The sequence below is a fragment of the Rhipicephalus microplus genome, chromosome 2 (genome assembly GCF_043290135.1).
Source record: "Rhipicephalus microplus isolate Deutch F79 chromosome 2, USDA_Rmic, whole genome shotgun sequence".
Lineage (NCBI taxonomy): Eukaryota > Metazoa > Arthropoda > Arachnida > Ixodida > Ixodidae > Rhipicephalus > Rhipicephalus microplus.
This window is the reverse complement of record NC_134701.1, coordinates 296,589,936-296,617,877: the sequence shown is the minus strand read 5'-3', so window position 1 is coordinate 296,617,877 and position 27,942 is coordinate 296,589,936. Positions and strand designations below refer to the sequence as shown.

Below are 27,942 nucleotides of genomic sequence, written 5' to 3'. Positions count from 1 at the left end.
ACGTGCAGCAGTTCATTCGCTCCTGCCTCGCTTGCCAACGCCGCAAACTGTCAGCACACACGTCGCCAGCCAGTCTGCAACCGTTACCTTGCCCTGAGCGTCCGTTTGGGCGCATAGGTATCGATTTGTATGGACCACTTCCTCTGACGTCGGCTGGTAACCGCTGGGCCATCGTCGCCGTAGATCATTTAACGCGATACGCCGAAACCGCCGCTATCCCTGCGGCTACTGCGCGTGATGTCGCATCGTTCCCACTGCATCGATTCATACTGCGCCACGGTCCACCTCAGGAGCTTCTCAGCGATCGAGGCCGTGTCTTCTTGTCAGAAGTCATCGAAGCCATTCTCACAGAGTGCCATTCTGTCCACCGCAAAACTACTGCTTACCACCCGCAGACGAATGGTCTCACCGAACGCTTTAACCGCACCCTCGGCGACATGCTTTCGATGTACGTCGCCGCCAACCACACGAATTGGGATACTATACTGCCCTTCGTCACATACGCCTACAACACCGCCCCTCAGAGCACAACCGGGTTTTCACCTTTCTTCTTGCTGTACGGAAGGCACCCCTCACACACTATCGACACAATACTCCCGTACACGCCGGATCCATCTGAATGTGCACCTATTTCTGAGACAGCCAGGCTTGCTGAAGAGTGTCGAGAGCTTTCCAAGACATTTACGACGCATGAGCAAGAGCGGCAGAAGAGTATTCGTGATGGCTCCGCCACTTCTGAGCCCTCGTTTCTTCCTGGTTCTCTTGTATGGCTCTCAAATCTGACCTCTGTAGCTGGCCTTTCTTCCAAACTACTCCCGAAATACGAAGGCCCCTACCGTGTCATCGAGCGCACATCTCCGGTCAACTATCTGATCGAACCAATTGAACAAACTTCGGACATGCGCCGTCGCGGGCGCGACATAGTCAACGTGGAGCGCCTGAAGGCTTACTATGACACGCTCATAGTGACAAGCTGTTAGGTCGCCAGGCGGCTCCCTCTTCGACCCCGGGGTAATTGTAAAGAAGCTTCCGAACACTGAAATTGGTGGAACTCTCAGGTGCCTTCTAGTGGGCCTACCCAAAAGGGATGCCGCTCGCGCTGAGAGCCCGTGCTTGGCCGTTACTGTCGCCATTGTGCTTGCTCGCTGTGGGCCGGCTAATAAACGCCTTAACAATATATATATATATATATATATATATATATATATATATATATATATATATTGATCACGAAAAGACTTTTTAATAATTTTGTCCTTCATACCGTCTTCTATTTGCTTTGTCACCACAGTAACCATTGCTTCGGGGTAACGGTGGCATAAAGCAATTGGATCTGCTTGGACATCACCAACGTTCTTGATGAAAGTCAGACAAGTACACGAGAAGGGACTTGCGGACGTCACACTAATTTGAGTGGAGCACTTCACACAAGATCTTGCGCTATTGTTCACCCGTCACCGGGCAGATATGTATTCGACGTTACTGGTATTTCGGACGAAATGCGTTCAGTTATAGCCACTTTCCCGTTACTTTAGCGCCTGGTCACATGTTGCTGCATGCCGATGCACTTTCCTTGCACCTAATTTTTCAGTACTGACTGTGTGTGTGCTAGTCAACTCAAAAGGTATTCAGAACTGCTCGTAGCACCGCTAGGAAGATATTGACGTCATAAGAAACTGAGGCACAGACATTGGTGGGTCCAGTCCGCCCTTTGCTGATGGGGCAGGGCATGCTCTCGTCCCTAGCGGTGACCTCGCAAGGCGCTTCTTTATATCGGAGGCTTTCATCCTTGCGATGACGGTTTTCGCGGCTCTTATCGAATTCATGTCAAAAAGGGCGTTGGGCAGCACAAGAATATGAAAGTGGCCTCCAGCGTCATGCCCCAGAGCCACAGAACACCACCGGTGCGCTGCTTGGAACCAAAGCGGAAGCTAGCAATACAGAGCTTTGTTCAAGGAGACAGTCCATATTTTCATCGTTTCTATTTTTCACTATTCGAAAGGCTATTTTCTCTCTTCTCTCTGGAGTACACCTTCCCCCCCTTTCGCGCCGCGCCACCGCCGATCCTAAGAGCCCCACGCCGATCACGCGGCGCCGCCGGAGGTTAAAACACAGACGCGCCGCCGCCGGCAATTTTCGTACCGGCGCACAGGTCTGGTCGAGACCTGCTCCAGACTTCATGGACGCGGCGAAACGTAAGAGCCACAGCGCACGCTCACCCAAGCGTACACATCAAGCACCACGGCGTAATTCCTAGATCGTCGAGCTCTCGCAACGCGACGGAACGCCAACCGCCAGCAGCAAAATAAGGGGGAACACTGAGCCAAGAGGGAGGAGGACGGCTAGTTTTCTCGGCAACGGTTGGCGAACGGCCCGCATCTCCCGCGCGGTTCATCGCTTTCGAGATTAGGTGGTTTGTACGCGGCGCGCATCCCTCTGTGGTTACTCCTCAACGGTCTCTCCGTTCATCTCGCGCGCCTGTTGGGCTCCGTTACTCCTTTTTCGGCTAAATTTAGCCTTAGAGTCTTGGAGCTTCGCTGCTGAATATCACAATTGTAATGAAAGAGACTCGGAGACAAGACATTTGCTACAGGCTGGGTGTTCTTTATCTCCCTTGGTTACTCTCCCTCTTCTACTAAGCCCCACACGCACCCATGCCCAATACTACATATACATTACACTCGGCCACACTTCGAAAGTGCACGACCAGCTCCATAAGGCGTTCGGGCTGACGACAATGGCTGTGCCGCAATGGTAATCGAAGTCCGACAGGCTTTGAACTCAGAACTGTCATTGCTAGCGATACTGTCTGGTGGGCGGTGTTGGCTGTGCCTTTGGGGAGGAGGAGGAGAAAAACTTTATTCATCCCAAGAGGGAAAGGTGCGGTGGTGGAGTGTCAGAGGAGCCTACCCAGCGTAGGTCTCCACTACCCTCTTGGCCCAATCCAAGATCTGATCCTGGACCTCGGGCGCCGAGCTGCACATAGCAGCCTCCCACTGCTTCTTACTATTAATGTCTTTCTGGTGTACGCCACGGCTTGCCTCGCTGTTCTACCTGACACCCTGGCGGACGGCCTTTGGTGCCTTGAGGAGGCCTGTAACGTCCACAGTGCGTCCTACTTTGATCGTATTTCGATGATAGCTCTGGCGGGCGCCACTGGCTATGTCGAGACGGTCGTCGCACGCATCGCTGCAGATTACGCCGTCGCTGTTTCGAGTTCAGCTGTAGGCCATGCTTGTTCATGTTGGCCCTTTCGGCCCTGGTGTCGTCAATTGACGATATCATACAAAGCTTCTCCTAGAACCTTGAAAATATGATAGAGCCCGCTAATACTCGGAGAAGCATTTTTTCAACTGTGCCCACTGCGATTGACACCACCGTTGTTTCATTATCGCGGAGCATGGAGCCGTAAAGAAGAGTAATCTGGACAAAGGTTGTTAGTGACGATGACGCGGGCAAGCAGAGGCGGGAAGGCGACACTTTCGGGTTGAAGTCCTGAAATTTTTTAAGAGCTTCTACACTTTCAGATACTGCGTTTGTTCAGATTTAGAGCACTATAGGATATAAGAGCAATTAATTTGAGATTTTTCTCATTTCATGGCTACAAGACTATGATAGCCTAATTTGATATCACGTCTATAAATTCATACATACTCATATTACTGACTAAAGTTTTTGTTTGTGTTCTTCTGAGACACTAACTAGTTGTAAAATATGCACTAAGAATTCATGTGACTGACAAAATAAAAAATTGCAGGGCTGAAAGGGTTACTATATTGGGCCGCCAAATTCTTGCCTAACTAAGTATGCCGGCCTGTTCGCACAGGTTGCGATTTCGGCCATGGTGACCTGACGCAGGAACCTCTGTGCTGCCGTTAGTGCGATCTCGTGTTGCACGTCCACGAGGAAGCGAAGTGCTGTCTCATGTTTTTGTATGGCAGCATTCATAGGGGTTAATGCCACAATTGCTGTACATCTCACTGCAGTCGCCAAGTGTCATCTCGCTGCTTCGAGTGAGCTGGTCGCCATCTGGCCGCTTCACGTCGGTTTCCCCGTTAACGCAGACTGTCTCGTGGTGATCCGCATGGTACTCAGCTTGTACGCTAAAAGCCATAATCCACTTCCCATCATCGCTAGCAGAGCTGCTCACCGGAATGCTGGAAGGACTGATACTGGCTTCATCCGCTTGTGGCGCATCGCTAGCTTCGGTCAAAGTACGGGGGGCAGATTTCGTCAAATCAGGCATGTCTTCCACGAGTGTGTCATCAGTAGCCATGGATTTATTGAGAGAAGCACTCGCACACTCGAACAATGACTGCCGTGACGCAGACAGATCTCCATCCAGCTGGTCACTGAGGGTGCTCTCGCTGCTGGATGCTTGTGTCTGCGATTCTTCAGCCGGGGCTTCCGAGACAAGGGTGAAGCAGTGGTGCTTCACTCGCTCACCATTTATGGTGATCTGAACTTTAGTTGACAAGAGGTAATCAGCTCCCAAATTCATGTCTACATGGAAGTGCTCGAAGACCCGAACGGTGGCAAGAAACGTTCTTCCGGTTTTGGTGCGTGTCTGCAAATCCAGTGCTCCGACAGGCAACACGCCCCTACCGAGACCACACGATGATGCATCAGACTAAAGCTAGAGGATGACTAGGGCATAACGTTGATGTAGCACAGTGCATGGAGCTCCTGTTTGTACAATTGCCGTGAGCTTGCCTATTCCGCCGACGCAGTCTTGTAGCGAAAGAAAAAGCCACGTTGGGCAATGGACGACTTAATGCCGTGTACGTGATGGTGCCAGGTTCTCAGCCCAGTTACCGAAACTCGGCGGGAGGTAGTTTTTCTGGACTGGATGCGAGAACCAGCCGAGTCGCGTGTTGCGAAAAATGCAGTCAGAACTACTTGTCGATGAGGCGCAGTGTTTAAGTGCAGCCTCGAGGACGTGCTCATCCTTAGCTCCATTCTCGGTATCCGTCATGTTCCATGGTGGGTATGGCCGAAAACAGCGATGAGCCTGGCCCTCCATTCCAGGGAGGTCGGTAGCTTGATGCCCTCATATTTATGCCACACCTCGTCACCACGCCAAGGTGAACGATGACCACCAGCCATTTATAATTTTCTTGCCTGGCATGCCGCGAGCCAGTGGTGTTGATAGTAGTCTCCAATAATTTATGAGCGTCATCCTCGAAGCCTCAAAGCTCCGGTACTTCCTCGAGAGCGTTATAAGGTGACGCGGCTAGACGGAATCTGTAGCTCAACGATGCCAGCTGGACAAGCAGGCGGACACTTGCGTGAGGTGACGCCACAACTCAGCGCTGTGGTTGGTGGGGGTGCCCAATGCACCATGGGTAGGGTTCGCAAAGTACGTGGTGGTCCCGGTGCTCACGGCCGGATTCATGGCTGAAGACGCGTGAACGGTGTCTCTTGTCGTGAGCTGGTACCGGTAAAGTCTACTGGAGCTGCCGTGGAGGCCATGACGCCGTTTCCGAACTGTGGTGGCAGTGGTGGCAGGCGAACAACTGCCTAGGAGGCTTGGACGCCATTCTCAATGTGCGCTTATCGCGGCTGCACGTTGGCGGGTGTCCTGAACGACGTAGCCGGGATGTAAGACTTCTTCTTCAGCGACTGCACAATTGCATTGAACGTCACTCGGAGACAACACTTTTGCTGCAGGCCGGCTGTTTTGTTTTGTTTTGTCGCCTAGGAGACTTCGGCTCATAACCACAAGGGATATTAGCCACACTGTACCTTATAAAATAAATGTTTATACAGTGCTTGCTGAAAGAGAGAAAAATCAGATAAGAACGACATGAATAATGCGGCTGTTTTTTATCTCCCTCCGTTCTTCTCTTCCTTCTACTATACCCCACACGCACACACGCCCGAGCTCCACTACATTCACATTACAAAAAGAAGTTAAAATTTCCGAATTGTCTTTACACCATTACCAATTATCCTGACATCACATAATGAACGGGGAATTCGGCTACGGCTTTGTGTGACATTACTCAGAGGATGATGCATCAGGAATGTGTTGTCTTCATTGTTAAGATGTGTTTCTTCGCTCATGCCTTGCCTCTTAGGATCTGAGTAGATTTTAGAAAAACGACACAATACCGACAATGGTATGGCTTCTATGTAGCTTCAGGGTGCCCATAAAAACAAACAAATGTATGGGCCACAGAGCTTACAACGAAGTCGACGTAGAAGGGAGCCGTTGTATCCACAAGTGCTTTCATGGAAAATTTTAATGCATCGTCCACAGCAGCTGTTTTACCAACACGTGCGCGCAGACCCCGAGCGCTGACAAGGGCGACGTCCTAAAGGCCAAGTGCTGGTAGCACCATACTATCTCAATTGCGCGAAATTATGAGATGCACTCACGAAAAAACGTTTCCGGCAGCGAAGAGACCATCTGCAATCAACGTGGGATCAAAGGGCTCCCACTCTTCTCTCGGAAGGTACGCAAGCAGCGGGTGCTCGTCTATTTCCTGTGTCTCCTGTCAAACAAAAAGAAAAAAGTTTGTCGCCACGATTTCGAGGAAGGTTGCAAGCTTTAATTTCTGGCATATGCGATTTGCCTTCGTAGATAATTGGCTAAAAAGTTGGCTGTTAGAACAACCGCCACAATCAGAAGTGCAACGCTGGTCACTGTGGCAGTGACTTAGGCTGGGGCGACGCACGTGCAGTGTACAGAACATTGCTTGTAACGCAAGTTTAGCTCTGCTATAGCGTCATAATATGCGTGGTGGTCTATTTCAATGGAATGTCAAGGGTCAGTCTTATACGTTGTCAACTCTGTAACTGCATGTGCGTATGGGTGCTACACTAGTGGCTTATAGTAGTATAACCACCACAGAAAACACCGTGAAATGAGTTACATTGCGACCACGCTGGTCTCATTGGAAACAGCACGCCTGTTTTATCTTTAGCAGGCATCGGTCTAGAAGAACAAACGTAATCTGCAAGTGCATGGCATTAGTCACGATCGTACAAGTGGCACTTACATCGACTGGTACATACTCGTAATTACAAATTAGCACTGACGAGAAAGCATACAAATCGCTAAAGATGGCGCACCTTAATGTAGGCCACCACACGGAGCAGTGTTGCAGCGACGTACATGGTATTTCGTATTGAATCCAGCATATTCCAACTATCCTTGAGGTAATGGGCTATGCCTATTGACCATATTTCAGTTGCCTCTTCCCATATGTGAGCTGCAAAACAAAAGGAACCCGTTTAGCAAGCACTCTCTTGCTTTGGGCAGGAAATATGACATGCTCAAGGTGGAAGTGTCATGCTTTAGTGCACTGAACGGTTGTTTTACTTTGAGTGACTTGACCTGCACTGGGTTATTTATAAATATTGATGATGTTCCTCTGATAACTCCACCCACAAACGGGGGTCGGCCAAGAACCGGGCAAAAAACACAGAAAATAAACCTAATTGATTTGATTGATTTGTGTGGTTTAACGTCCCGAAACCACCATATGATTAGAGACGCCATAGTGGAGGGCACCGTAAATTTCGACCACCTGGGGTTCTTTAACGTGCACCCAAATCTGAGCACACGGGCCTACAACATTTCCGCCTCCATCGGAAATGCAGCCGCCGCAGCCGGAAAATAAATCTATAAAACGAAATCGTAAATAATGAATGAAAATGCAGCACGAGTGAGTGTTAAGGCTATCAGATAGGAATAATATTATACCAACAATGTAATCTTTCTGTTTGTTTTACGTACGAAAACACAGCACAGCAAAACTCCTTGTGACTATAACCTAATGTTATTCCTTCAAGGAATAATATTACTGTAAATTTACTTCTAAACCTACCTTTTCGTTCGGATCGACAAGATATCTTTTTCTTTGATAAAAATATTGGCGAACTGTAAATTTACTTCTAAACCTACCTTTTCGTTCGGATCGACAAGATATCTTTTTCTTTGATAAAAATATTGGCGACAGAATAAAAAATGGTCTATTGTTCCTATTTTCTTAAAAGATAGACATAACGGAGATAATGTGGGCTCAGCTTTATGTAAAAAATAATTCACACGCAGAATTCTACAGCGTAATCTGATGATTGGAATATTTAACTGCTGGAATACACACCAATTTTGCTCCAGAAAAATCTCATATGTACGAAGTCTCTGACTTTCTCTAGTGATAATTTGGCTATTTCCTGTGCAAGCAAGTATTTTCAAGTATTTGTGCTTTTAAGTAAGGCAAATCAGGTAAAATATGGAAGAGAAATTCGATTATAGATAATGTGGTTCGTTTCATTCAGATAAGTCCTGCGGTGGTCAGGTACCCATAGCAAGTAAATTTTAGTCAGGTTTGCTGGTATCAAACTACTAAACATATTCTTGAGTGTAAATTTTTTGCTTCAGAGAGTGCAGCACAAACTGAGAGAAAATCAGTAAGTATGACTGCTTCTGATTCGCTTGCAGGAAGCTTATGAAGTGTGAGAACGATAGAAAATAATTCAGCAATGACTTCAGAAGTGTAGTTTGGTAGCAGAGCTAAAAAATACCAGTGAGACATCCCAATTTACTGAGCACTGGGTGAAGTCACTCCTACGATGATGATGATCATCACGACGATAATCTGATAAAGCGCAGATGACTAGAATTTTGGAAAGCTTTCGCGGACGACTTGGACAACAGGGGTGGGCAGTAGAAAGCGTGTCGTGTTTGATATTTATGCACAAGCTATGTTATTCTATAGGGTGCCGTTAAGTGCGGAGCTCCTTGAGCTCAGATTTCGTCGAGCACGCAAAACGAATCGGTGCAGAGCAAAGCCGTACAACATGCACAAGAAGAAAACCGAGGGTACCATGTCATCCTTGTTCGCATAATCAACGGGCAACGCAAGAGTGAATCATTCGCTTGCGCGTTCAGAGATGAAGCATTTCCGATCATTTCGCTGGCATTACCAACTGATAGTTTCACTCGCTCTGCCCTGTCTCCACCTTCTTCACGAAGGCATAAACTAGCTGCTCCGCAGTTCCCCTCGCAATGCCCGATGATGACGATGGCCATCAAGAAGAAAGAGCTTGAAATCCGACCTCTCGGAGGAAGCTTACGTTACTCGGAAGTCAAATCAATTACAGCTGCTTCAGCGATCTCAACTACAACCTCAAAAGGGATCAGAAAGCTACTCCAGAGTACGTGATTACTTTCCATGTTACTTTTTATTTTAATTTTATTAGACGCAAAGAGTCTCATGGTCGAGCACAATCCGGTGGTCTCTTAATGTGTATGCGCGTCCCTTGCTCCTCTCTCCTCTCCTACGCTCCCCATCTCTCGCTTCGCAACGCCGACGCACGCAGCGTCCGCTAGCGAGTTTCTCGATTGAAAAAAAAAAAAACCGACCGCTCACGCTGCACAAACGTTAACTAGCCGACCCATTCATTTAGGCACTGGATGTTCACCTGCAATGTAGGGCCGGTGGAGATTTCTCCTGCGCGTTATTGAACAATAAAAAAGCCGCAGTGGGCGCGTCTCTGTGTCCCATCGGAGTCCTTTGTCTTTCATTGCCCATTGGCAGTGATGGGCATGTTACAGTAGAAAACACCGGTCCATCACTGCGTGACTTGCGCTTCTCTGGGTTCCTCTCCTGTGCAACGCCGCGATGAGCGCCAGCGTCCACGCCGCTGCCAGTGTAAGCGTCAGCGCCCATCGCTTCACTCCTACTCACGGTTACAGATCCTGTATTTTATTGTTACCCTATTATGGCAGTGCCAATATACATATGGGGCCATTGGAAAATCCAGTCAAAACTGAGTACCTCAGCGTACTGGCTTCGAACTTTTGAGTTAATGTTGCTGATACACGCTATATCGTGTCCAATTTTGATGTTCAGCTTGAAACCCGCCACGAAAATTTCATGTAGTTCTTTAATTATTTATTGTATAATATAGGAGTATTTTGATATTGAAAATGGAAATAATTGTATAAAAATATTGCTACTCCTTAAAGAAAGCCATTTATATTTAACAAATGAGCGCTAGATAAAGGCTTAATAAGTATAAGGCAAGTTGCCCGAAAAACTGGCTTGCGAAGTGATTGAGGAGTTACAAAATGTCAGTAAAATGTAATAAGTTATGAACGGTGCCTTAAATGGGATCGCATTCTTGATGAATCTTCGTGATGGAAGTCTTACCTATGACGAAGGTAAGGATTGCCACTTCGACAAACGAAGGCGGCAGGCCTCGCTGCTGTTGTTTTGTTACTACGCCACCTTGAAAATGGGAGTGAAGATCTTCCAAGTTCACCCTTTGAGATGCCAGAATCAAGAGAACTGGAATCAGACGTCAAAGAAAATAGAGAGTGCAAATTAATTCAGTTACCTTCAGCATGAAACTTTTGTGTAATTTAACACCCGTTCCACCTCATTCACTCAGGTGTGCCTGGTTTCTCGCACTATTAAATAAACAATAATAGGGGACCATTTCCCCGAATCTTCGTTTGACTGAAAGTGTGCGCAGGATCAAGTGTTCCGTCAATCGATACGACATCAACGTGAGTGATGGGTGTGAGTGCACCTGCGTCAATGCTTCAACACAAGAACTTTCTAGTGCGCTAGATTGACTGTATGATCGCCTTTTGTCGAGAAAAGAGATTCTGTGACACTGGCCGAAGGCGTCCTTAATCAAGGAGGCTTTCAAAGCGTATTACCAATGCTTTTTACGACAACTGGTCTTGAAGACAGACTTTAAACAGTGTCGTTTTTCTTTCCCTGTAGTTTTCCTTCTTTTGCAGCATCATTTTTATAACATATATATTCTATAACCTTTTACTCCCCCTTCGCCAGCACAGTGTAGCCAACCTGCCTGTTCTTGTTTCTTGCTTTCCGCTTGTGGCATTTGGCGACTGTCTTTGAAACTGGGAACCCCGATGGTGAAGCAGGGGCCACTGGGGCTAGAGAGTGCGCATGGAAGGCAACATGCTCGGTAAACCAGTAAAATGTACCATCGTGCGATGTTACCGCGATGGCCCTGATGGTATGGGTGCACAGAATAGTTCCGTATGTTCCAACCACTTGCTGCCGGAAGTCTATGAAACCATGGACCCTAAATGCTATTGTTATGTAGAGACAGCGCCCCAATCAAAACAATCTGATGTTATGAACCATGGTCGAATAGGGCTCAAAACATGGCTGCGTCACCATGTTTTGTTGACGAGAAAGACTTTTCATTGGCTGTTTTAAATTGACGTCAGCTGCACAGTTGCACAGTCGTCGGGAACGTCAGCTATGAAACCAAAGTTGCGCTTTTTTAGTTATTCCGTAAGCCCTAACGATCACACGAGTCTAGGTGAAGGATTGAAAGGACGGCCAGTATTGTGAATACTAACATAGTTAGAAAATCTTGAAAAGCTCTTCACGACCCCTTTAAGCTTTTTGTCTACATTGTGGTGTGACGCGAGAAACTAGGAGCGAGCGTCACGCCACCACCTTGAAGCCCAGCCATGGAGCAAAAAATAAAGTTAGGAGAGAGAGTCAAGTGAGAGTTTCTATGGCTGGTCTTGAAGATTGCCCCGTGGCAGTCCCACCGCGTTTTCTTCTATACCGTGGCTGGATGTCAACACTGCCGCGTAACGCTCCCTCTGGGTTTTTTCCTTCATTGTGGTGCGACGAGAGAAGCTAGGAGCGAGCGTCACGTCACCACCTTGAATTCCAGCCATGGAGCAAAAAATGAAGGCAGGAAAGAGCGTGGCGTTGCAGTTTCCATGGCTCGTTTTGAAGATTACTCGGTGGTGCGCCGCCCACAACGTAAGTTCAAAGCATTTCTTAGCGAACTTCGGCGACTTTGAGCGTATCTATCTATCTATCTATCTATCTATCTATCTATCTATCTATCTATCTATCTATCTATCTATCTATCTATCTATCTATCTATCTATCTATCTATCTATCTATCTATCTATCTATCTGTCTGTCTGTCTGTCTGTCTGTCTGTCTGTCTGTCTGTCTGTCTGTCTGTCTGTCTGTCTGTCTGTCTGTCTGTCTGTCTGTCTGTCTGTCTGTCTGTCTGTCTGTCTGTCTGTCTGTCTGTCTGTCTGTCTGTCTGTCTGTCTGTCTGTCTGTCTGTCTGTCTGTCTGTCTGTCTGTCTGTCTGTCTGTCTGTCTGTCTGTCTGTCTGTCTGTCTGTCTGTCTGTCTGTCTGTCTGTCTGTCTGTTCGCCTACGTATGACGTTTAGCGCTCCTGGGTTTCTATATAGGTATCAATACCAAAATTGCTATGGCATAACATGACTGCAAGGCAAACATAAGTGACAGACGCTAACCTGGAAATCATCTTATGCTTGTGGTGTGAAACATGACTGCAATTAAGCTACGCTCATAGCATGCTTGCGTTCATTTCGCTAGCTCCACATATACCAAATTCGGTACCACGTGACGTGAATACATGACGAAGGTAAATCAGACGTCCAAACATGATAATCATGACATGGAAGTCATGCACTGCATAATTTATGTTTTCTCGTAACGTTGTGCTTATTTTAAAGTGACACATCAACGTTCGCATTCTTGCTTCGCATACAAGTGATTTCCACCATACGTGGGTCTAATTTTTTTTGACTGCGATTGGAATACAAATGTTCCACTCGACGCTCGCTAAAGCTTTTTTTCTCTCAATGGTGGTGTCATAAAAGAAAAAAGCGAGCGTGACGTGACAGTCGTGTAGCCCACCATTGTGCCATATGGCAATATTGAATGCATGATTTACGTCTGGTAATACAGAAATTGAAGAATAAATGCTCTAACAATTTGCATAGCTAATTGCGTCAGCTCGAAATGACCGCTTATATGATAAGAAACGAGCGCTCCACGTTGCGGCGGCGCATGAGACTACGTGCGCTCGAGCTTTGGTGACACTGAACGGGCCGAAAGACATACGTGCGGTGAAGAATGAAATGATGGGGGTGCTTCAAGCGTGTCTCCCTCAGCGAAAAGCAAAGCACAGCTGGCGTACGCAGCCATGCCTAAATAGATCTTTTTCAAGCACCCAAGCCCGACCAACGGGCGCGCAAGCGCTTATAAGAAAAGTTGGTAGGCTGCAGCAGCAGCCGCGATGAGCGCAAGGGCCTGACACTTCACCTTTCCCTTTGATCCGTGCCAGCGCTTTTCCGATCAGGTGAATTCGGCAAGGTGTGATATATTACTGCCTGATTCACTCACAAAACAGCAGTGTTTTGGTGTGATGGCCAGTCTATGATTTGGACTTGTGTTCCCGATCAACAAGCTGAGCGAATCAGAAGCGTCAGTTAACTATTGTGGTCCTTTGGCGTCAATCCGCCTTTGGAATACGTAATAACAGTACAACTTGGTTCCCTGAGGATGCAAGCACTGCCCATAATTTCACGGCATTAGGAATCATTGTTTTTTGAGGATGTTTACGAGTAAACTGTACGGTTATGGTGTATATAAAGAGTGCTTTAGAGAACAGTGGAATTTCGTAAAATAAAATAGATTGACTAGACACATCAGGGCCACTCGCAGCATATGCATCTACCAACTTCCCTCGTAACTGTAACTGCAGAATGGAATAAAACCTACAGCGCGAAAGGAAAGAAGTACCACCTGGAAAAAAATATACACGCCTGCAAACGCTTACTCACGACTGAAAGATTATCGAACGAGTTGACGAAAATATATAAAAAATGGGGGTTCCTCGCGCGTGTCACAAAAATGTCCAAGAAGATTAACAACTGAGGCGCGTGTTTATAAGTAAATAAAAAATTGGCCGGTCCTACGTACAGTCGGAATCGATAATATGCAAAGCACGAATAATAAAGGTTGATATGGCACTTTAAGATCACCACAACGTTACGAGGTGGAGGTAAATGATCGAATACTTGACTTCGTGTCATGATTATCATGTTTTAATGTGTTGTTTACCTTCGTCATTTATCCACGTCATGTGATATTAAATTTAGTATATTTGGAGCTAGCGAAACGGTAGCGAGCACGCTACTAGCGTGGTGTTCTGTCACTTTCTTACATGACACGCGTGTCAGAATTATCACGTTTGCACCAGTCATATTGTCACGTGCGTCCGACGAGAAGAATTTTGGTCACCCGTTTGGTCATCCGTTTACATCACGTAACACCAAATTTGGTATATGTGCAGCTAGCAAAATGGCCGCGAGTGCGTCATGAAGGGCCCAATTCCTTACTCCAATGTATTGTTGACGTGCTCGCACGCTAGGACCAGCGACACTACGTTATAAAAACGCGAGCACTTTACAGTCTGATGGGGAGTCTCTTTCGAGCGTCCAGTGTGAACGAACGTGTCTTTCTGAGCTCTTGCGTCGGCGAGAGACGCTGCGGGAGCTTCGAGCTACCATGAAATATTATGGCGCCAGTTACCGACCCGTACGTTTCCTACCCCATCTTTTCGCCATCTTATACACCCTGTGATATACCCCTCCCCTTTGTGCATTTTCTGTCAACAAAGAGCTAACCTAGACCATATCATGTGGGGGTGTACTCGAAACCCACCACCCAATTCTCTACACATTAATAGTAAGTAGCAGTGGGAGGCTGCTATGTGCAGCTCGGCGCCCGAGGTCCAGAACCAGATCTTGATTGGGCCAAGAGGGTAGCGGGGGATCTACGCTGGGTAGGCTCCTCTGACACTCCACCACCACACCTTTCCCTCTTGGGATGAATAAAGTTTTTCTCCTTCTCCTCCTGTCGTCTTCGAATTATTGCTGACAGAGTATTGCTTCAATCCTCCGGAATCGTACACCCTTCGACAGATGTCATCGAGAGGATTCTACCGAGCCAATTTTTTACCTGGTAGGCCCATTTTTCACCGTTTTTAATGAATTTTTTTTGACCAAGCATCCTCCCATGCCGACGAAACGGCATCATGCCGGAGGTGATGGTGGTGGACGGGGAAGTTATTTCCCAAGAAGACGCTAACGCGCCTGGGCGGCAGACTGCTTTAGGCAAGAATAAGCGTTCTCCCCAACAAGCGACTGCTTCTTCTCAAAGTGGAGCAACGGCTGGCCATCGCACGGCCAACGCACATGGCGTCGTTCGTCGTCTTGGAGCCGCATCGCGGCTTCCCCGATTGCCGAGGAGCCATATTCGAGTCATAGTCCGACCGAGAGAAGGCCTGAATCTCAAGACGGTTAGCCTGATTCGTCTAGCCCAAGCCCTGGAGACGGCACCAAAACTGTCCCCGGAAGAAACACTGAAGGATATCGTCTCCCCGAACATAACTCAGAATATCGTTGTGGTCTCTACACCAGCGTCCCGCAACGCGGGCGCCTACGTGGCGCTGCGACTAATCCGCCTTGGCTCCACTGAGTATCACGTTTCGGCCTACACGGCAACTTCCGACGATACCTACAAAGGTGTCATCCGAGGCGTCGACGTGGACATCGATGAGCGACAGTTGGCGGCGATGATCGTCAACCAGCGCAAACCTAAAGCCATGGAGGTGCATCGCATCAAGGAAACGACTACCGTCGTCGTTCTCTCCAGTGGTCTCAAGGTACCCAACAATGTTATGTGTGGTTCGAGCATGCTACGGTGTACTTTGTACAGGAGACAGACTGACGTTTGTTATAGATGTGGAGCTCTCGGACATCGTGCCGATGTCTGCCCGACACCGACGAAGAAAGTGGGCTGCGGGTGTGCTGTCAACGATTCTGAGAACGCTCACCAATGCCAGCCGACATGTGCCTTGTGCAAGGGGGGGGGGGGGGTCACATCTAACGTCCAACAAGTTTTGCCAGCATTGATTCCAAATTTGCTACTTGGCAAGGTGACGAAGACGGTGTAGAAAGGCCGCCAAGAAACGCAGGCAGCACCAAGAGGGTCTGACGTCACGGGATTCGAGCATGGCACCAACCTCGAGGATGCGCTCTCCCTCACGAGCTGTTAAGAAGAGTCGCAGTCACTCAAGAGAACCCTCTCGCTCCAAGAGGCGCGCCCACTCCATGGGGCGCTCCCACTCTAGGCTACGCTTCCGAGAAGCTCCCAAGAATTGCGCGGATCATGCTAAGCCAAGCCCGGCGCAGCAGCCAGCACAGGTAACGCACGCGGCACTGCAAGAGCAAAAAGAAGACCCTAGGATTGCATTCTTACTTCAAGAAAATGCTAGCTTTAAAGTGCAGCGTCAGCAGATGAGGGTCGAGTTTGAAGCTCTCAAAAATACAGCACAGGCCCTGGTACGGTTTTCGTGAGTAGAGCCGCGACTGGCTAAGAAAAAGATAGGTGCGGAAGAAGAGGTAGTGGCGGCTTCCGACTTGGACGTCTTGGGAGCAATCAAAGATTTACAAAAGGCGGTAGCACGGCAGGCGGAACTCTTTGACCTCGTAGCATGTAAAGTTGCCATGATCGAAAGGAGACTTGCTCCAGGCGGAAACTCTTTTGTCCCGGTGACGCCTGTTTCACTTGTTTTCTCTGCGCGCCCCGGTACGCCAATGGATCAGGCTCCCGTCGATATGTACGTGCCGTTAAGTCGGCAAAACAGTAGCAGCAGCCATGGCTCCATACCCAACTGAGTTCGTCATTTGGCAGTGGAACTGCACGGGGTTCTGGAAGCATAAGGCCTCCCTCCAGCAGTACATTGCTCTCTTGGCAGTTCAGCCACATGTGATTGCTTTACAAGAAACCATTGACGCGTCGGTTGCCTTGCCCGGCTATCGATATATATCGTTTAGGGGGGTGCGTCAAAATGGTCTGGCTGTCTTGGTTTCGAACAAATGTGCGTTTTTAGAGCACACGCTTGCGCTCGGCAACTCTACTTTGGAGGCTGAGCTGGTTGAAATTATTCTGAATAATTGGCTTAAGTGCAGCATATTCGTACTGAATGTTTACAGCAGCCCTCGAAATCACAAGCAGGCGTTCTCCTCGGGGGTCGCTAAGGCAGCTGCCCTTGCAGGCAAGTCACCGCTTGCAGCTATCGGTGACTTTAACGCACCTCACCCAGCCTGGGGTTATCTAGAAGCCACTGTTAAAGGGAAAAGCCGCGTTCAAGCTATGGCAGACTGTTCCGTGGAGCTGGTCACGGACCCTCAGTTCCCAACCCGGATGGGCAATTCCGTTTCAAGAGACACCACTCCGGATCTGGCATTCATCAGAAGTGCGGGGAAAGTTCAGTGGGTTAACTTGAAGGAAAGCCTGGGAAGTGATCACTTCATCCTCGCAGTCACGCAAGAAACCCGGGCGGCACCACCTAAAGAGTACAGGGTGACGGACTGGGACGAGTTCAGGAAGCGTCGGAAAGCTGATGAGACAGAATATGCCATGTTAGAGTAATTCTTTTCTCGACTCGCGGAGGATGAGCTGCTTGCCACCGAAACTGTCCAAACCGACTTACAGGTGGATACGATGGATTCGCGTCTTGCGCATTTATTGGAAGCTAAAAAATCGCTGGTTGAGAGATGGCGAACACAAAAGCTAAAGAGGAGGCTCCGCAAACGCATAGCTCTCCTTAATAAATTTTTTATTCTTTATTCTTTATTCAATGATTACCCACTTAGCCCGAAGGCGCTGCAGCAGGGGGGTTACAATGTCGAGAAAAACACATCTTCATTAATACAGCACACTTGTTCATTTGATAAGTGATTCCATTCTCTAATGGAACGAACAAAAAACGAATTAGCATACAAATTAGATCTGGTACGGTACTCTAATATCTTGAAACAATGATCATTTCGCGAAGAGATATAATGAGGACTGTGAAGGTACTTTTCTTTTCGAATGCCGGTTTTTGCATGAAATATTTGGTACAGGAGCTTTATCCGCAGTTTCTTTCGACGCGATGAGAGTAATTCCCACCCTAGTTCATTTTTCATATTGGTGCAACAGTCATTTCTTGAGTACCGGCTTAGAACAAACCTTGCAGCTCTATTTTGCATTTTTTTAAGTTTGTGACCTAAAGTACTTTGCCAGGGGTCCCACACGGCACAGGCGTATTCAAGCATAGGGCGAATGTATGTTGAATACGCCGTTGATTTCAAACATGCCGGCGTTTGTGTCGTCAGGCTGCGCTGTATAAAATTTATTGACTTGGCGGCCTTCGCAACAACTGAATCAACGTGTGCATTCCGTGAACAGTGTGGGGGGGCTGACACCCCCCCCCCCTGTAAAGTTGTCTGCGCCGCGTGGCGCGCGTGTCTCGCCCCAAGGCTTTATTTCAGTGGTGACCACCGCCGGGCGATAGATGGCGCTGTGTTCGCTTTGAGTACCACTGTTGGTAGAATGGTAGCGCCGGCGGTGGCCCCTGGCGGAAGGCGGGCCTTGGTGATAGACGAGAGTTGAGCGAGCCTCTTCTGCGCGTGGCGGCTGCCGCGAACGGTTGTCTGTAGTGTGAGCCCCCGGTGCTCGGCACCGCGGGCTCCGCGCCGGGGTCCCACGTGGAAAGTCAGGCGTTGGCGACGCCGCCTTGGGTATGTGTTAGTGTGTTGGGTGTGTTAGTGTGTGTTTATCATGTTATTGTGTGTTTAGTTTGTCACTGCGTTATGTTGTTTGTATGGTAGCGTGTTAATTAAAATTGATGTAACGTACGGCGGACGATATCGTCGTCTAAATTAGTTAATAATTGTATGTTGTGTGCTTTGTACCGGACCGCGTCAACTGTGTCCGTTCACTCCAAGAGCGTGGCATGGCGATGCGCTCGTTCGCCTCGCCGAGACCCCACACTGGCGCCCAACGGGGGGCTTGTGACAAGTGAGGGTGCGCGACTGTGATGCTCAAGGGGGGTACTGGCCCTGTTCTCGAGCAATGCGGTATCTGCTAAAAGCGTCAGCGGACAGAACTCACGCGGAGCAGACATAACGCGGGTAAACGCGGCGAGCCTGATTCGCAAAGGCGGGCTGGTCGAGACCCCACAACAGTCGGCTGAAAAAGTTACACCTAAATATTATTAATGCGGTTTTTGTGTTACTATACTATTACAGATTACATACTCTGAAGCTGAGTTGGTTTTTTTACGCGTGAAAGTAACATGAATGCATTTATTGGCATATAATGTCATTTTCCACCTTGAACACCATTCTTGGATGCGCGATAAGTCGTTTTCGAGCAGGGTGACATCACTCTCATTTCTAATTTTTCTGTACAAGACACAGTCATCTGCAAACAACCGTATGTTAGAATCAATTCCTGAGCAAATGTCATTTATATATATTAAAAATAAAAGTGGCCCTAGGGCTGAGCCCTGTGGCACCCCAGAAGTGATGTTTACAAAACTTGATTTTTTGCCATTTAATACTACACACTGTTGGCGGCCTGAAAGGTAATTATCTATCCACACCAGAACTTCGCGGTCAATGTTTAGCGCAGCAAGCTTACTTAAAAGAAAAGAGTGCGACACAGTGTCGAAAGCTTTTTTGGAAGTCCAGGAAAAGGTAATCGATTTGTCCGCTATTGTCTTTTTCAGGTACTAAATCATGGTTAAATTCAATTAATTGTGTTGTACAAGATAAGCCCTTACGAAAACCATGTTGTTAAGACGCCAGCAAGTTGTTTGTTGATAAATGTGCCATTATTTCTTTATACAGAATATGCTCTAATGACTTGCAGGGTATGGACGTAAGTGAAATAGGTCTATAGTTGGTTACGTCTTTCTTGGACTCACTTTTATGAATGGGAACTGTATGTGCAATTTTCCAGTCGTCTGGGAGGGCACCGGAGGACAAAGACTTTGTGTAGATTACGTGCAGGTAAAGAGAAATTGACTCAGCACACTGCTTCAAGACTCGAGGTGACATTCCGTCCGGTCCAATAGCCTTATTATCGGTAAGTTTGTTTAGTAATGCCCTAATTCCATTCACACTTAACTCTACTGATTGCATTTTCGGCGCGGAACTTGTGCATTGCGAAGCACTGGAGCTATATTTCGGCAAGTGTATGGAATGGAAGTAGTTGTTTAAACAGGTAGCTTTCTCAGTGTCGTCTAATAACTCCTCATTATTGAAGAGGTCGCGGAGGTAGTCCCTGAATACCACCAGCCGCCTCCTGCATCTGCGCCATTCAGCTACGCCCAAGTTGTCGCCAGGCCGCCCCCACCGATTTTTGTCGCTGTTCCCCTAAGTTACACCGACACCGTCGCGAGGCCTACATACGCCGGCGTCACCCACGTGCCCCGAGTGCCGCCTACCATGCACTCAGCAGCCGGCTCGTCCATCGCGTTCTGCGACATGGATGGGACCCGCGAACCGATGGCGCACTGCTGACAATCGCCCCATCTGCTTTTCTTGTGGTTGCGTCGGTTATGTAGCACGCTATTGCAATTGTGTGCAGCAACCGCAGGTCGCCTCCAACTTTCCCAGCCAATCAAGCCACTCTTATGACCAACCGCCGCCTATGTCACCGTCGTCCCGCCCCATTCCATCTACCCGCCGTTCACCATCTCCACGACGTCGCTCACTGTCGCCGATGTGGCCACGTCCACTCGAGGGCGACCAGGAAAACTAGTCGTCACAGTCCACGAGGCAAGGGCTGTGACGCTGTCGAACTGCGGAAGCCCTCAGGAAAGCTCGTCGAACGTGACAGACGTGCTTGTGGATGGCGTTCGTGCATCTGCCCTTGTAGATGCTGGAGCCGCCGTATCCGTGATGGACGCAAAACTTAGCCGATTACTGCGCAAAGTGACCACGCCGCTTTGCGGGCTCTCCCTCCGTACAGCCAGCGCCCAAAGTATTCACCCTACAGCGATGTGCACAGCCCGCCTTATGATTCAGGACGTGATGTATGCGATCGAATTCATAATAATTTCTTCATGCTCACACGACGTTATCTTAGGATGGGATTTTCTCTCCCGCCACGACGCCGTCATTCATTGCGCACCAGCAGAAATAGAACTCACGCAATTCTCTTCTTTGACGCCGGCCGACAGTCCATCTGCTGCAAGCAAGTTATTCGTCAGAGACGACACTCAAGCGCCTGCAAACTCGTCCGTGGCGGTGTCGCTCTACTGCGCAAGCCTTTCTCACACCACTGCACTCCTCTCGCCATCTCATCGTGTTTTCATAAGAAAAGGCTTGCTGGTTCCTTTCGCGACCGCGCAACTCACTCACGGCAGCACCACTATTTTTGTTGTGAACTCATCTCCATACGGCGTTACGTTGGTGCGAGGGGAATGTCTCAGCAGCGTGGAACCCATCGAAGACGCGCAAGTTATGGATCAACCCGATGACATGCAGTGCTCAAGTTCCTGTACGCTTAGTACTGTTTCGACATCTTCTTCATCATCCGATGATGTATTCGGTCCCTCCATACCCAACAACTTTACGCCAGGCCAGCGTTCCCAGCTTTTGGGCCTGTTGGAAGAATTCCGCTCTTCTTTCGATGTCGCCCAACCTTCTCTCGGCCGCACATCCACCGTGACGCATCGCATCGACACAGGCGCACAGCCACCGCTGCGGCAACGTCCATATCGCGTATCTCCCACAGAACGCCGTGTAATCAACGAGCAAGTCGACGACATGCTTCGCCGCGATGTTATTCGCCCCTCTAGCAGCCCCTGGGCATCTCCTGTCGTTCTCGTCACGAAGAAGGACGGTTCTGTGTGGACTACCGACGCCTCAACAACATCACTCGTAAGGACAACCCACTGTTCATAGGCTTTACCACAAAGACATTTTGGTGATTCCCGAGGTGATTCTGCTCCATAGCCTTTCATGTATTGCCAGAACGCCTTTGAATTAGTTTTAGAGGCGAAGCTCCTTAGGGCGTGGGCAGTGCGTCCCCTGTATGTAGCCACCTCTAGTTTAGTTCTTGCAGTGTTCACTAGATGGCGGTACCGTCCCCTGTATGTAGCCACCTCTAGTTTAGTTCTTGCAGTGTTCACTAGATGGTGGTACCGTCTCCTGTATGTAGCCACCTCTCGTTTAGTTCTTGTAGTGTTTACTAGATGGTGGTACTTGTAGCTGATGATGAAAAGATGCAAGATGTTATAAACTAGAAAGCGGTACTTGTAGTTGATGAAAGACGCGAGATCTTATAAAATAGGAATGATGTCACATATGGCGCGTGTCATTGGTTGAAGGCAATCGTTCGATTTAGTGCGGCGACGTACACTAGGGGGAGCGATGTAATAAAATCGAGTGGGCAAAATGTACAGAGGATTCATGGTTTACCAGGTTTACCTCCGGAGCTTCGCCCAATCATCATCATTCACTTCGTGGATATGGCGGAATTTTTTGTTTTGTTTCCAAGTTTTTCAAAATCGTGCCGCTTAGCCACCCTTATATTGAGCTTAAACTCTCGATAAATGTATTGAAGAATATTGCCAGGAGCTTTCTAGGCAGCAGTGGAACGAGGTTTGCTCAAAAGTAGATGCGCAGATGCGCATCGGAGGTAAATGGAACCTGTTGAAGGTACTACTCGATCAGACAAACTCCAAAAGCAATCAGAGGTTGGCAATCGACTGCTTAGTTCAAGCACAGCGGACTAGTGGAGTCACTGACACCACTTTACTCAAGGATTTGGCAGAGCTATATCTTTCGCTTGGCCCCTCCGGGGACTGGGATTACCCAGTCTACCAGGGAAGGCCACTCGAGGAAATCAACTCGCCCTTTACGAACCTTAAGATCGAAAAGGGGCTTCATGCGCCTAATAGCCACTCAGCCCCTGGTCCACACGGCGTTACAAACAGGTCGCTGCGCAATCTTGACGGAAAGTAAATCGCTAAGTTAACCGAGGAGGTCAATATCCTCTGGGCAGAAGGTCGCGTACATGAGGCTTGGCGTACAGACTCATTCCCAAACCGGGCAAGGTACTCGCCATGGAGAACCTCCGTCCCATTTCACTCACATTTTGCGTGGGAATGTTGATGGAGCATGTGGTGCACAACAAAGTATAAAGGTATATTGAGGATAAAGAGCTGTTTCCGTACAACATGGTAGGTTTCCGGCCGGGTCTCTCTACCCAGGATGTGATGCTGCTGATTAAGAGGCGAATTATCGATCGACACACCCGAGATGTGCGAGGAATATTGGCCCTTGATCTCGCCAAGGCCTTCGATACGATTTCACATCAGTTTATCCTGGAACAGGTAGAGCGCATGGGATTATGTCCCAAGTTTCACGCCTATGTTCGCTCCTTCCTCGCGGACCGCAAAGCCACCAAAAAGATCGGCGAATTAAAATCGGAGACATTCACCCTGGGTGCGAGGGTCACGCCGAAGGGAGCGGTGATTTCACCCCTTTTGTTCAACATAGCCATGAAAGGCCTCTCGCAGCACCTCTCCACTGTAGCCAATACCAACCATGCCTTATATGCCGACGAAATTACAGTCTGGTGCATGGGCGGTTCGGATGCTGAAGGGGAGCAGGCGCTCCTATCTACTTTGTCAATGGCAGAACGTTTTCTGCAGGGTACAGGGCTCCTACTATCCACCTCTAAATCGGAGTTGCTTCTATATCGACCAGTTCTACCCGGCAGAAAGAACGAGTCACTGCTTGATCAGGTGCAGATTACTATAACTACACGGGATGGCCAGTCGATTCCAAGAGTCAATTGTATTCGGGTGCTAGGCTTCCTTCTTGAATCTAACGGCAGAAATTCACAGGCTTTGGCTCACATCACCTCAAAAACGGAGAACATGCTCAGACTAATACTGAGGGTTTCAAGCCGCAGGGGACGGCTGAGGTAGAGCAATATACTTCGGCTCTTCCAATCGTTCCTGATGAGCCCCAATAATTACGGGGAATCCTCGCTAAATTGGTCCAAACGCGAGGAGGATAAACTCGACATTTTATTGCGTAAAAGCATCAATAGGGTACTAGGCCTACCTATGAGCACCAGCACGGACTGGCTAATAAGTCTGGGCATGCACAACACCCTCACGGAGGTGACCAAGGCACAAACACTAGCTCAGGTCGCGCGACTCTCCTCCACGAAAGCTGGGCAGCGTCTCCTACAGTCGCTGGGATATTGTAATACGGCAGGGGGGGAACAGAAGATCTTATCAAAAACTGTGAAGGGCACGTACGATATGGCACCCTTCCCGCGTAACGTTCGTCCACAGTACAATGTCGGCCTGCAAAAGGCACGGGCCAAGTCTCTCCTTGATTTCGTGGCTAAGTCCAAGGGCAGTGTAGCTTTCGTCGATGCGGCGCAGTACGGCCGCTCCGATTGTTTTGCAGCTGCGGTCGTTGATCATCGCGGTCACGTACTCAATTCAGCTTCCTTGAGGAAAGCGTCTGCCTCCGTAGTAGAGCAGGTAGCTATAGCCTTGGCGATGACGTACCCTTCGCGTCCAGAAATATTTACTGACTCTAGGGCTGCCGCCCGGGTCTTTGCTTCGGGAGTATTCTCTAGGAAGGCTGCCGCTATTCTATATTCCAGGGGTGTAGTAGGCCACCACACAATCACCTGGTTTCCGGCCCACACGGGCTCAGAGGTGCATTCGACTCTTCTTAACGTCAACGAACTTGCCCACAACCGTGCGCGAGAAATCACGCGCCGCGGCGGTCCGGGCGGGTACGGAGGTGGGTTCGCGGATAACTTTAAAGATCCACTTGGCACCTTTAACGAAGTGACGTCCCATTATCAGTTGTCTAGGCGGAGGTACCCGCTTCCGCAATCCAAGCTCACTCGGTCACAGTCGTCGGTTCTTCGGATGCTACAGGCAGGTTCATTCCCCACTCGTAGCACATTCAGCCACTTTGCTGATGGCATAACTTTAGTATGCCCTAGTTATGAGGCACATAACTGCACACTCGCTCACATGCTCTGGTATCCCGGCGTTACATGGCGCAAAGTTCAGCACAGAAGAACACTGGGAGAGGGTTCCTAAAAGCCCCGAACTCTCAGTCCAATACTCGGCAGTCCAGGAGGCCTGCGAACGGGCGGAGAGCCACGGTCTTCCAGTCCCGGCATGGATGCGGCCGGCAACTACGGGAGACACACCTTAGGGGGGTGTCTGACCAGTCATTCAGGACCAAATAAAGTTCATTTCACTTCACTTACAGTCTGATGCCAGGCGCGACCAGCATCCATCGGCACGGCCCGACAGCGACCGGCGCGGAATGCGCGCCGATGTGTTACCCAGAGAAAACTGCGTCTCCCTGCTTTCATAACGGAGGGACACCGAACCAAAAAGGATAAAGAAGAATAGCTGGAGTGGAAGCTCCCGCAATGCCTTGCCAGCAGAAGCGAAGCTAGCTTTTGCCACTGTCAAGATGGCGGAAACATGCTCTTTTCCGATAGTGCCCACTTAGAGATCAAGTGGCTTTGATGTGTTAATCTGAATGCTACGTTAATTGTACATTAAAAGATAGTTGTTTCCGACGAATTAACACACAGAAACGAGTATGGGTGACTGAACATCCCAAGAACATTGCCTCCAATAGGAGCCTCACCAAGGAAAACTACTAACACTAAGACGGACTTGGAGCACTGTGTGACCCGAAAAAGTTTCCACATTCGACTCGTTGGGCGTGCGAGGGAGACGTCCCGTTCTTAATCGCTTAACCGTGATACTTTATCATTCCCTTAGAGAGATGGCCGCCGCAGCCGCCATCTTGCCAGAGGCACGACTTCACTTTTCGGCAATGACTTCCACATCAGCTATTTTAGATGCGGAAGCATCTTATACTCGCGCCTTGTAGTGCGCCGTCCGCGCCGTCCACACCGCTTCTCGAACATTCGACAGCTGACGCGCGCGCATGCGCCGTCGCGCCGTCGCCCACCATCTGTGCCGCGCGCGCTTCTCCTTCGAGAACATTCGACAGCTGACAGCGCATGCGCCGTCGCGCCGTCGCCATCTGTGCCACGCGCGCGCTTCTCCTTCGAGAACATTCGACAGCTGACAGCGCATGCGCCGTCGCGCTGTATATATACTCAAGGTCGGCGCTCGCTCGCTCAGTTGCCGCTCGTCCGTTGGTTTGTACGGCGCGTCGACGTCCGAAGTCGCCGTGAAATGAATGCCAACGAATCCACAAACAGAATGATTGACGTCCCTTCGACCAGCGCCGGCCAAACTGTTGGCGGAACCGCTTCCGCATCCTCCTCAGTGTTCCCCCGAGGGAAGCTGCGGGCATTTTTTTTTGTTCCTCCTTGCACCGGACGCCTTGAAACGCGCATGCGTCAAAGCAACGCAGCGTGAAGCGCGCCTGTGAGTATATGGCAGGACCTGTGCCTGGCGTGGCAACGCTGGCGTGACGCGACAAAGCGAACGCCGGCGAGCACGCGTACCGCGTCCCGTCGAAATGTATTAGAACTTTGACTGTGTCGTGTAGTCATGTTCTCACATGACACGCATCTCATTATTATCACGTTTGCACCAATATCATACCTTCGTCATCTATTCACGTCCCGTAATACCAAATTTGGTATAAGTGAAGCCAGCTAAACGGCCGCCAGCGCATCATTGAGTGCGGCATGTAGTCATGTTGTTACATGACATGCATGTGACGATTTTCGTTTGAGGGTCTGTCTCTTGTGTTCGCCATGCAATCATGTCACACCATACCAGTTTTGCAACATGCCATGTGAACGAAACTACCGCAAGCGCTTCAGGACCATGAAGTGCAGTTCATGACATTCATAGCACACATGCCATGATTTTCATGTCATGACTAGTCAAATATGTTCCTCATACAGTCATGCTATGTGATACGAAGTTTCATATCGATACCATTATCGCAACGGCCAGGAGAGCTAAAAGTCGTTGGCGGCTAGATAGATAGATATAGATAGATAGATAGATAGATAGATGGATGGATGGATGGATGGATGGATGGATGGATGGATGGATGGATGGATGGATGGATTGATTGATTGATTGATTGATTGATTGATTGATTGATTGATTGATTGATTGATTGATTGATTGATGGATGGGTGGGTGGGTGGATGGGTGGGTGGGTGGGTGGATGGATGGATGGATGGATGGATACGCTCAAATTCGCTAAGAAATGCTTCACATTTAATAAAGTAAATTAGCACTGACATCAAATTTCCTGATCAATATGTGCCCATCATTCAATCGTCCTGTATGCATAGGTCTTTTTGGCCAAATTTGAACGGCATCCGTCACGTGGAAGATATTTTAATTCGATGTGAAACAGTGTGGAAAAGCAAAGGAGAAAAAAAACAACGGAAAATAGAGCGCCCTGCAACATCGACACTAATGCTACGTGTTCGGTGTGATACATTCCACAAATACTATCCTGAGTGACGAAGCCCTAGTAGCGATGACGTGTACGATCCGAATGTTTTATAGTGGCACCAACTGGAGCCAAAGCGCCGAAACGCACTCACTCGTCGCGTCTTATTTTTTGTCGCACCGGTTTGAATGATTTCGTGTAATTACAAAGATAAAAACCACCTTTAAAAGAACGACGAAAAAAAGGGCATGATTAAACGTGTGCTTGTTGGTCAGCATGTCAGGGTATCGTTGTGAGTTGCAGGTGAGTTGTAGTCGCCTAGTTCGAAGCACGGAAAAAGCGCGATGAGGGTGTCTTTTCATATCACGTATGTGTTACACATACAGACGACCACAAGCTATCGAAAGTGGAACAGCGTATGGTAAGATATCATCGCTAAAAAGTAACACGCATGTATCGCTGAATTTTAGTTCATCTGTAAACTTTGCGTCAACGTAAAAGCGGTAATAGCGTGTTAACCGCGAGAGGTTGGATAGGTGGAGCCATCTGTAGGCGCAAAAAAGAACCTGACAAGCAGGAAACTTATTCTATTTTTCCGCTGCTGATCGGGGAGGCAGAAGTGAGGGCCGTCTTGCAAAAACTCAATACTAGATCAGCACCTGGACCATATGGCATAACTAAAAAAAACGCTACGCGATTTAGATGACGAGTCCATAACTAAGTTAACTGAATTCATTAACAAATCATGGAAGGAAGGACAGATTCCGCAACAATGGAAGACGGCAAAAATTGTGTTAATACCCAAGCCAGGCAAGTGATTGCAGATTGCGGACTTGAGACCCATATCTCTCACA

The 27,942-nt window shown here is 48.7% G+C and overlaps 1 protein-coding gene across 1 annotated transcript in view; it reads right to left on the bottom strand.

Moving 5' to 3' along the window:
• The window catches only part of LOC119162698 (transient-receptor-potential-like protein), a 505,165-nt gene that overhangs the window by 343,485 nt on the left and 133,738 nt on the right, over window positions 1-27,942 (bottom strand). The window contains exons 7-9 of the mRNA XM_075882308.1: window positions 10,167-10,304; window positions 7,078-7,217; window positions 6,382-6,497 (exon numbers count right to left, since the gene is read on the bottom strand). Coding sequence (XP_075738423.1) covers window positions 6,382-6,497; window positions 7,078-7,217; window positions 10,167-10,304 — 394 coding nt within the window. The remainder of the gene's footprint in view (window positions 1-6,381; window positions 6,498-7,077; window positions 7,218-10,166; window positions 10,305-27,942) is intronic.